The 11,185-nt window shown below is 42.0% G+C and overlaps 1 protein-coding gene and 1 pseudogene across 1 annotated transcript; both read right to left on the minus strand.

The window, feature by feature from the left end:
• Nucleotides 1-2,299: 2,299 nt before the first annotated feature.
• LOC116399961 (uncharacterized) lies at nucleotides 2,300-3,415 on the minus strand. The gene has a single exon (XM_031877510.1). The coding sequence runs from the start codon at nucleotides 3,413-3,415 to the stop codon at nucleotides 2,360-2,362; it is 1,056 nt and encodes a 351-aa protein (XP_031733370.1). The 3' UTR covers nucleotides 2,300-2,359.
• A 5,118-nt stretch (nucleotides 3,416-8,533) lies between these two features.
• On the minus strand, nucleotides 8,534-8,650 carry LOC116399963 (uncharacterized; annotated as a pseudogene).
• Between the last annotated feature and the right edge of the window lie 2,535 nt (nucleotides 8,651-11,185).

An 11,185-nucleotide genomic window follows, 5' to 3' on the forward strand; every position in this document is an offset into this window, starting at 1 on the left:
ATGTCCTTAAGACATGCTTGCAGTTTAGCAAGCTGATTGGTTTCATCTGGTTTGATCGATATATATAATTGAGTATCATCTGCATAACAATGAAAGTTTATAGAGTGTTTTCTGATAATGTTGCCTAAAGGAAGCATATATAAGGTGAACAAGATTGGTCCAAGCACAGAACCTTGTGGAACTCCATAACTGACGTTGGTCTTCATCGAGGCATCGTTTAAATAAGCAAACTGAGATCGATCCGATAAATAGGATCCAAACCAGTTCAGTGCGGTTCCTTTGATGCCAATATAATGTTCTAGTCTCTGCAACAGGATGTAGTGGTCTATAGTGTCGAACGCAGCACTAAGGTCTAACAGGACAGAGACTAGTCCTTCGTCTGATGCGATTAGAAGGTCATTAGTTATTTTCACCAGAGCTGTCTCTGTGCTATGATGCTTTCTAAATCCTGACTGAAAATCCTCAAATAAACTATTGTTACATAGAAAGTCACACAACTGATTTGCAACTGCTTTCTCAAGGATCTTAGAGAGGAAGGGAAGGTTAGAGATCGGTCTATAGTTGGCCAACACCTCTGGATCGAGAGTGGGCTTCTTAAGAAGAGGTTTAATTACAGCTACTTTGAAGGACTGTGGTTAACTGCCTGTTAATAAAGACAGATTGATCATATCTAATAAAGTCGTGCTAATTAATGGTAGCACTTCTTTAAGCAGTCTAGTCGGTATAGGGTCTAAGACGGGTAGAAGGTTTAGACGTAGAAATTGTTGACGTCAGTTTGTCAAGGTCGATGGAAGTAAAGCCATCTAAATATATATCAGGGTTTACAGCTGTTTCTAAGGTTATTCTATTTGTGGAAAGATCGGTACTAGTCGAGGGCAGTACATTGTTTATATTCTCTCTAACAATTATAATCTTATCATTAAAGAAGTTCATGAAGTCATTGCTACTGAGGTCTATAGGGATACTCGGCACAACAGAGCTGTGACTCTCTGTCAGCCTGGCTACAGTGCTGAAGAGAAACCTGGGGTTGTTCTTATTTTTCTCTATTAACGATGAGTAATAAGCTGCTCTGGCATTACGGAGGGCCTTCTTATATGTTTTAAGACTCCACAAATAGAATAACCTTAGAAACAGCTGTAAACCCTGATATATATTTAGATGGCTTTACTTCCATCGACCTTGACAAACTGACTTCAACAATTTCTACGTCTAAACCTTCTACCCGTCTCTTAGACCCTATACCGACTAGACTGCTTAAAGAAGTGCTACCATTAATTAGCACGACTTTATCAGATATGTTAGTCGCCAGACTAACAGAGATTCTTCCAAGTTAGTGGACAAGATGATCAATCTGGGTAGGACTAAAGTTAGCACAGCAGTCCTCTGTTATATTGAAGCATGGTATTGAGTTAAATATAGACGGAATCACTTCTTTAAATTGAGCTACGGCACCATCAGATAGGCATCTAGTGTAGTAACTCTTGCTTACACTCCGTTAGTAGGAATTTAAAGGTTATTAGATAATGGTCCGATATAAGAGGGTTCTGTCGAAAGACTATTAAATCTTCTATGTTAATGCCATAAGTCAGAACCAGGTCGAGAGTTAAAACAGTGAGTGGGTTTCTGTACATTCTGACAGAAACAAATCAAATCTAATAATAAGATAAATGCAGTACTGAGGCTATTGTTCTCGACATCCACATGAATATTAAAGTCACCTACAATAATTACTTTATCTGTTTTAAGGACTAGACTTGATAAAAACTGAGAAAATTCCGATAGAAATTCAGAATACGGACCTGGGGCCCGGTTATAACAAATATATTGTTGTATTGTTGTATTGTTTTCCACGTTTGGTGTGAAAGACTAAGAACCAAGCTTTCAAATGAGATATAATCTAGTTTAGGTTTAGGGTTTAATAATAGGCTTGAGTCAAAGATGGCTGCTACTCCACCTCCTCGGCCGGTGCCTCGAGGAATGTGAGTATTAATATGACTTGGAGGAGTTGATTCATTTAGGCTGACATATTCTTCATTACACAGCCAGGTTTCAGTGAGACAAAATAAATCAATATGATTATCTGATATTAGCTCATTAACTAGTACAGCTTTAGATAACAAAGATCTGATATTTAAGAGTCCACATTTAATTATCCTATTTTGTTGCACTGTTGCGGTAGTTTTAACTTGGATTAGGTATTTTGTTTAACTCCTCGATCGTTTATTTTTGATTTAATTAATTGAAGTGGCCGTGGGGCAGACACAGTCTCTATGTGGTTTTGCGTGAGTAACTCCTCTAATGGAAGCTCAGAGAAGTGTGTAAGACTGCAACTCTGCTTCCTGGTCTGAACTCTGGGTTGTCATGGACCAGGTCCATACAGAAACTGGGTCAGATTTGCAGAGATGAGATCTGCTCCATCCAAAGTGGGATGAATGCCGTCCCTCCTAAGCAAACTAGGTTTCCCCCAGAAAGTCTCCCAGTTGTCTACGAAGTCCACATTGTTTGCTGGGCACCACCACGACAGCCAGCGGTGAAACGATGACATGCGGCTAAACATTTCATCATTGGTCAGATTCGGGAGAGGGCCACAGAAAACTACGGAGTCCGACATGGCTTTTGCGTATGTACACACAGATTCCACATTAACTTTAGTGATCTCAGAGAGCCGTAGTCGGGTGTCATTCCCACCGACATGAATAACAATCTTACTGTATTTATGGTTATCTTTAGCCAGTACTTTCAGATAGGACTCAATGTCGCCTGCTCTGGCCCCGGGTATACATGTAACTGTAGCCTCTGGTTTCGCTAGTTTCACGTTTCTCAGAATAGAGCTACCTATGACCAGAGTTGGTTTCTCAGCTGAGAAATCAACTCTGCTGGCTGCGGAAGACCCGTTTGTAACGCGAGGTGGCTGCTGGCAAGCCGAGTGCTTCGCCCCAGGTTTAAGCCTCCCGGGAGCAGTCACCCGGCCCCCCGGCTGCTCGGGGGCTGCAGGGAGACGGCTAGCGGGAGCCACGTCTGTTTGGGCCGCACCGGCTACGCCCGCAGCCAGCGTCTTAGCTTCCATGGTGCGGAGCCGTACTTCTATCTCGCTAATCCTTGCATCTAACCGTTGAGTTACCTCCGTCTGCGCCAACGAGTAGGGGTGAAGGGTAGAGGAAGCCCGGGAGGGAGTATTCTCCATCAGGACTGCGAAGTGGTTGGAGGTGGTTAACGGAAACTCCCCAGCTGGTTTTCTCAGGAGGCCGTGGCGTACCACCTCCCTCCAGGATGCCGGTTTCGGAGTGGAGCTATGGGTCAGGTCTATAGCAGGTCCTCTCAGCTCATGATCGGAGGACCGACTACACTCCCCGTCCGCAGGGCCGGGTAGCCAGGGAACAGTGTCCGCAGTGTCCGAGACCAGCTGAGACTGCATAGATGAGATGTGCTTTGCCTGGGCCGCCGCTATGGATACGAATCCGTCAATCAGCTGTTCCCTTTTCCGGACTTCAGACTCCAGGCGGTGAAAATCGTCCCTTGTGTGTGGAGACTGCAAGTTTGCAGTCTCCACACATACCTGGCCGAGTGGCCATGTTGGAAGTTCCTGCTTCCGATTTATTTGGAACTGGCCCACGTGTAACAAGACTTTTACTTGTGGTCCTTTATTAGTGGACAGTACACAGGCTACTGTGGGACGTAGCCTACGCCAAACAAACAGTGAATACAGTTAACGTTCTCTAACATCCTTAAAAATCTGCTCCCGGTCTTTCAGTTACCAGCACAAACAACAACCTCCCACAAGGCGTGAGGCCTTCACTGACCTCAGTAAATGCCATAACCAATCTTAGAACAACTTTTTTGTAAACACAATAACACCTAACATGACAGGTTAACATTATGTCACTCAGTCCGTTACAATAATTTCATTCAGTCACGTGAGGCTGTTCATTCCTGAGTGTCGGGTTTGATGAGTTTTATCATTTAAGAGAAACAATAATCATATTCTGGGTTATTTAATATCGACGTCACAATCTGAATTTCAAAACGTACACACGCAAATAATTCATAAATAAGGCGATCGCATTCTGCCGGTAGAAATCGATCCTGCGCTTATGAACAGAACACAGTTTGTTAACAAACTACAGAGAGAAACACCTCTACAGTGGTGATTACTGTGTGTCTTTATTAGTTATTAGTATTATTAGTTATTATTATTAAGTACAGTGATCATGTGAACAGACACAATCTTCTCAAAAGTCTCTCCAGCTGTTAAGGCCGACTGACAGCTGATCCAGCTGTGATCATCAGCACCGTCATCAGAAACAGACGTCGCTTCACGTGACGCAACTGAGGAAAAGACGTCTCATGTCTGTTAACATATATTTCCTCGTTCCTCTCTCCTCGCATGGTTTCCTCCATGCATCCCTGGTGGGAGGGACTAAGACACAAGGAAAGGACCCAAGTGAGGGAAATGGGGATGCAATTAAGAGACTTGGGATTGTAGTGGAAATTTTCTATGATTAATCGGGAGAAGAGTCAAAGTTTTCAATCTATGTCAATAAACAGAATGTTGAGAGAATCAACGTTGTTTGTCTTTTAATGCTTGCAAGCAGGACAGCAGTTCAACAGACACGTATCTCAATGTACTGTCAAAAAGCTTCGACAAAGTGCAATATTCAACATCATTTATGCATACAAAAGGTTCACGCCTTTACAACTTCAGATAATGTGTCAAAAGGGGAGTATAAGTATTTCAGACACAGGCTGTCTGTTTCTGCTCATTAGATATTTCCGTCAGGGCATTCAGTTCTGGAGTCAAGGTCTCTCTGTGTCTTTTGTCTTACCAACAAAGACACAGTGTCTCTTCACTTCTCACCCTTGTGGGAAAAGATAACGGGACACCTGGATACAAAACTAATTAAAATCATCTGCAGAACTGCTGTTCTGTGTCTGCCTGTGTTCCTCACTTTGAGTTGTACATTCTTCAAAACTTCAATAATACAAAAAATGTCACAGTTAACTGAAGTGCATGGAATGCAAAATCTAGGCATGAAATATTAAACTTCAAACCATGTTTCTTTAATAATATATGATCTGTGTTTTGTGACCAGCGATACTATAACATATTTTCCCATTACAGGATGTACCCAGAGACTCTGTCTGTGTCTCAAAATGGCAGCTGCATGCTGACATTTCGATTGACAACTCATTTGACCTATTAGGAGCTTCCATATCCTGTCTACAGCCTGGAATAGCCAACGAGAGTCCGCATTGAAGGACAGTGCCTGCCCCTCTTCTTTAGTGTAATGCTCGAGCCAATTGCAACCGATCATTCTGATAACTGACGCTTTGTACAGCCAATGAAATTTCGAAAATAACGATATGCAGATTTAGGGGGTGGATTTAGAGGCAGAACATGGAAGTAACTGTTAAAACTGTTAAAAGTCAGGTCGCTGTGTCCGTGCTGTAAATTCAAAGTGTGGTTTTGAAAGCTTTGATGAATTTGTGAATGTAAATAACTGTTAAATAACTTATAGATAACTGTATTTGGCCATAAATAAGCTTTAGATTGAATTATGACTATATATTACTACACAGCCTATGTATGTGACCACGATTACCTGTCTTTTTTTGGAAAGTGCCTTGGAAATACCCTTAGAAAAACATGTCTATAATATTCAATTGTTGTGGTATTGTTATCAAATTTGAACTTGGACCAGGTAAGGCTTCATGCTGTCGTCCCATTGTGTTTTCCAGCTAATAAGTCTCAGCTATAGTCATCTGCAGGCATCAGCTTGCAAAGAAATATTCAGGCGGAAATAAAAACCTTCTACTTCAGTGTGTTCAAACTTATATTACTCAATACCAGTAGCACTTACAGTGATTCTGACTGTTGGGGAAGGATGTTCAGAGTGTTACATTTCAAAAGATACCAAAACCATGCATGTACTCCAAATGGTTCAAGAACAGCTTTCAATTTACTTTGAGTATGCCTTGGATAGGCGTTTTAGGCTAATTTTACTGGAGTGGTAACACGCCTGATAAAGTTGCATTATATTTTGCAATTTTATCTTAAAAATTAGCATTTCTGTGGCAACAAGAAAAACATTTTAAAATGGTGAACGCTGGGACACCTCAATATTTTGATCCTTGTTTCTCGATATTAATTTTGGCTAGCGATATGATGACATGTAAAAGAAAATATATCTTCATACAGTGGCTTGATACTATTGCTAAACCTAATAAACCTCTTCCAAAGTCATTGTGAGCATTGTAACACATTAACAGGCCAGTGGGGATTTTTGTGTGGAAATGTAAAGGATGTCTGACCTATGCAGTCTTCTGTTTCCTCTGGATGTACAATATTCAACACAACTGAAGCAGGGAGGTACTCGCTGTGTGATCGAACTGCATATTTGAATCATCCAGTCAGATTTGTGTCTATTTTAAACTCAAATAAAAATGCTGTTGTAAGAGCTGGTGTCCAAGCCATATGTTTTGGTCAACATATTTAGCATATTCCTTTTTTAGTCATTGCATCATCATCATCACAGTTTATACTTAGGGCTCGAGCACTGACGTAGTCGGAGCGGAGGACCTATTGTTCTTCAAATGTTTATTATTAGGGCCCGAGCACCGACGTAGTCGGAGCGGAGGACCTATTGTTTTTCGAATGTTTTTTCTTATCCTTCTTTAGGGCCCGAGCACCGACGTAGTCGTAGCGGAGGACCTATTGTCATTCTAATGTTTATTAGGGCCCGAGCACCAATGTAGTTTAACGAACTCCTCCTAGGGAATTAATCAGATCAACTTCAAATTTGGTCAGAACAATCTAAAGACCCGTGTGATGAAAAGCTAATCAAAGGTTGTTATTTCGTGAAAGGCCGTTGCCATGGCGATGCATTCTTCGCTATGAAATACTAAGGTGTTTTTGAGGGGCTAAACATGCTCCAACCAGAACCAAACATGGCACACATATTCAAAATCGTGAATGTAGTTATCTGATGTGATTTTAATGCTTCAGAGTGGCAAGTCGGCTCAATAGCGCCCCCTACAAAATGCCGCCAATGCAGCCCTCGCAGTACATTTGACATGTATTGACATGTATCACATGGAGACTGTTGAAGAAAATCATCATATAACTTAGGATTGAACTGAACACATTTGGATTCACAAGTAAACAGTTTATATAACCGTTATGTTGAACACACTGGGTTTCATAAAAACATTCTTAGGAAGAGATTAAAGCACCAGACAAATTGTAATCGATCACCCCTATTTGTATCCAAACCCAAAAGGTTGTCCTGACTCAAACGAAGTCAGGAGAGCATGACATAGTGAAGAAATCAAATGTGCTCTGTTTGTGGTTCAACCCACTTGTCTGATTGGTGGAAAGTGATGTAAGGGGGGTAAAGTATGACTATAAAAGTAATCTGTGAAAAGTAACACATCGGATTTGTTTCGATGTGCTGAACTTGTTGATGTTGGCTTGATCTTATTAAAACACTTCCCGCTGGGTTGCAACTTCAGTTCGCCGTCTCGTCATTTTGCCACAACAAGACTTAAAGAAAAGTCTCTTGGGACCATACTCTAAAACAGGGGTGGGCAATTATTTTTCCCAAGTGGCCATATGAGAAACAGGGAGTGTTGTGGAGGGCCGGAGCAATAGACTGAACCCAATCCTACTCTATATTATTCCACCTCTTTATAAAAAGCAGTACATTGTTTGGGTTTGATAAGCTGTCAGTGGTAAGAGTAAATATTATGATCAGTGGTGGAATGTAACTAGTATATTTGCTTAAGTACTGTACTTATGTACAAATTCAAGGTGCTTTACTTGAGTATTTATATTTATTTAACTTTGTACTTCCAATCCACTACATCTGAGAGGGAAATATTGTACTTTTTTACTCCACTACATTTGTCTGGCAGCTTTAGTTACTAGTCAGATTTACTGATTCTGATGCTTCATGCCAAAAGGTAACGCAAGTCAAGTCGTTTGCACCCAACAATGAACTCTTCTGCACAAGTGTCATACTCCACAGCTTGGTTCATTATCTGGGATCGTGTGCCTTCTCATGCATTTCTCTCAAAAAGGAGAAATGCATGTGTTAAAAAAAGGAAGAGGTTTCTAATTTAGTTTTGATGAATACTGTATGGCCTCATTTCTCAGATTTAGGTCCATCTTAGCTGGAAAGTGTTGGCAGAGCATGGACCCAGGCGGTCTCCCATCCAAGTACTAACCAGGCCTAACTCTGCTTAGCTTCCGAGATCGGACGAGATCGGGCGTAACCAGAGAGGTATGGCCGTAAGCAAGTTTGTCTCCAACACATAGTTCTTTAAAACCTACAACAGTAGGTCAATTTTAAAACGTTAACGAACCTAAACCAGTTCATTAATTAACATTCCGAAAATATTGATATATTGATTGATTCTCTTTTCACCGTTACCCACATCTTTGTATGTACCTCTTCTTCAATCTTGCCTTTTTCTCACATATTTCTCAAGTGAATAATCAGCAGTGTCCTCTGCCTTTTGGAGAGAGAAGTGAAAAAACTTACATCACTTGGTATTCCCAGGCAGTCTCCCATCCAAGTACTAACCAGGCCCGACTCTGCTTAGCTTCCGAGATCGTACGAGATCGGGCAAAACCAGAGGTATGGCCGTAAGCAAATGTGTCTCCAACACATAGTTCTTTAAAACCTACAACAGTAGGTCAATTTTAAAACGTTAACAAACCTAAACCAGTTCATTAATTAACATTCCAAAAATATGAAAATATTGATATATTGATTGATTCTCTTTTCACCGTTACCCACATCTTTGTATGTATCTCTTCTTCAATCTTGCCTTTTTCTCACATATTTCTCAAGTGAATAATCAGCAGTGTCCTCTGCCTTTTGGAGAGAGAAGTGAAAAAACTTACAGCACCTGGTATTCCCAGGCGAAGTGGGTGATTGCGGTTGGATAGAAAACAGTTTGGTGCTGATAGGCCCTTGGGAAGTGTGAATGCGCGGCCTGATCCATGTTTTCCATGTGTGGTGAGCTGTTTGTGGGTGTGTTTGGTTGGTCGGAGTGGTTGAGGTTAGGATAGAGGTGTTTGGGCTTGGGTTTAGTGTCTGGCACTGTCTTGGTGGGTTGGGAGTGGTTGAGGTTAGGATTAGGTCATGTTCGGTTCGGGGTTAGGACTAGGTAATAGCAAGGATACCAGACTTTTGGCGTGATGATCGTATATAGCTGTTGGCCACTTGCTGCTAGCCCCCTGTAAACCCGCTGTGTGCATTCCTAGCACACCAGAGCACCTTTGTATTAAGTGTGGCATCTGTAGCTGCTTCCTTTGGTATGGCTGCCATAGAGCCCCATTGAATTATTTTGGTGATGATCGTATATAGCTGTTGGCCACTTGGTGCTAGCCCCTGTAAACCTGGTGTGTGCATTCCTAGCACACCAGAGTACCTTTGTATTAAGTGTGGCATCTGTAGCTGCTTCCTTTGGTATGGCTACCATAGAGCCCCATTGAATTATTTTGGCCCTCTTTGATGTCAATATTAGTATAGAGGCTGTCTATACCAATTGTAAACACGATTGAGTTGTCAGGAATGTGAAGTTTTTTCCACTATATCGACAAAATGGTACGTGTCCTTGATGTAACTATAGGGTGTGTGGTTGAGAGAGGATTGAGTGAGAAGTCCAGGCATGCTCCAGTGCTGGATAGCTGCTACCAGGCCCTGCATGCCTTCTTCCAGGGTCCCACCGGCCCCACACATGCCTCTCACAGAGCCCGATCAGCACCATGGAAAGCATCCATCCATCCATCCAGCATGCTCCAGTGCTGAATAGCTGCTACCAGGCCCTGAGTGCCTCCAGCCCAACACATGCCTCTCACAGAGTAAGAAAAAAAGGCACTTGCCATGTATAACTTACCTCATCTTGTAGAAAGGATTTTCTCTCTCAATAATTAGAAAGAGCTCAACACCTCCACAGACACAAAAGCTTCTCAGAGGAGCCCACAGTAGTTGTGTGAAAAAGTGTTTGCCCCCTTCCTGATTTCTTACTTTTTTGCATGTTTGTCACACTTAAATGTTTCAGATCATCAAACTAATTTAAATATTAGACAAAGATAACACAAGTAAACACAAAATGTAGTTTTAAATGAAGGTTTTTATTATTAAGGGGGAAGAAAAATCCAAACCTACATGGCCCTGTGTGAAAAAGTGATTGCCCCCTAAACCTAATAACTGGTAGGGCCACCCTTAGCAGCAACAACTGCAATCAAGCGTTTGCGATAACTAGCAATGAGTCTTTTACAGCACTGTACCTCTACAGTACAGTAATTTTGGCCCACTCATCTTTGCAGAATTGTTGTAATTCAGCCACATTGGAGGGTTTTCGAGCATGAACCGCCTTTTTAAGGTCATGCCACAGCATCTCAATCGGATTCAGGTCGGGAATTTGACTAGGCCACTCCAAAGTCTTCATTTTGGTTTTCTTTGACCTCACTCGACAACCGCATCGGAGGACTTCGTCTTTGTTCACGGAAAGGAGACAGCCGTTCCAGGACAAAGATTGAAAGACGGAGATTTTCCTCTCCCCCCTGTTTGACTTTAACAACCGGACAACAGATGGACGCAGCCGCCCTAAAGACTTTGTACTGAATCTGAGAGAGCGCTGAACGGACTTCGTTGGCCTCGCAGGAGGAGCTGAAGATTCGGCCGGACCTTCAGCTCCTGAAAACCCCACAAAGGACTTTTTATTACATCGTGAATCCAGCTCCACCAAGCCGTCTCGGCATCGACAATTAATGAGTATAACCTGAGAAGAAATTGTAACCTGATTGAATCAAGTATCGTATTATTTTATGAGAGCTGTAGCTGTGCCCATGCTAATATATCCTGCAATAAATATCTAATCTGCATTTAAAGTAACGTTCTCAAGAGCATTCATTTGCTGAGGTAGTAGAAGTTCCTCATGGCAGTAAAAGGGTAAAGCTATTGTATGTTAACAACAAGAGTTCTCAATGGTTATCCTAGTGACCGGTCCACTTAACAGTCCCTTACGGTTTTAGTTATAATCCTAGCCGTTAAAACCTAACCTGGCAATTTACCAAGAGCCCGGATCCAAAAGAGGAAAGCTGCCATAACTGACGCGACTAGGTAGAGGCGCCCGGCCAGGGTGGCCCCTCGGCCGAGTGCACGTTACCAGTGGA

The sequence above is a fragment of the Anarrhichthys ocellatus genome, unplaced genomic scaffold (genome assembly GCF_004355925.1).
Source record: "Anarrhichthys ocellatus isolate YVR2014 unplaced genomic scaffold, GSC_Weel_1.0 scaffold138, whole genome shotgun sequence".
Classification (NCBI taxonomy): domain Eukaryota; kingdom Metazoa; phylum Chordata; class Actinopteri; order Perciformes; family Anarhichadidae; genus Anarrhichthys; species Anarrhichthys ocellatus.

Excerpts from the sequence above, each read along its gene's own strand:
- LOC116399961 (XM_031877510.1), bottom strand. The coding sequence starts at position 3,415 with ATGCAGTCTCAGCTGGTCTCGGACACTGCGGACACTGTTCCCTGGCTA.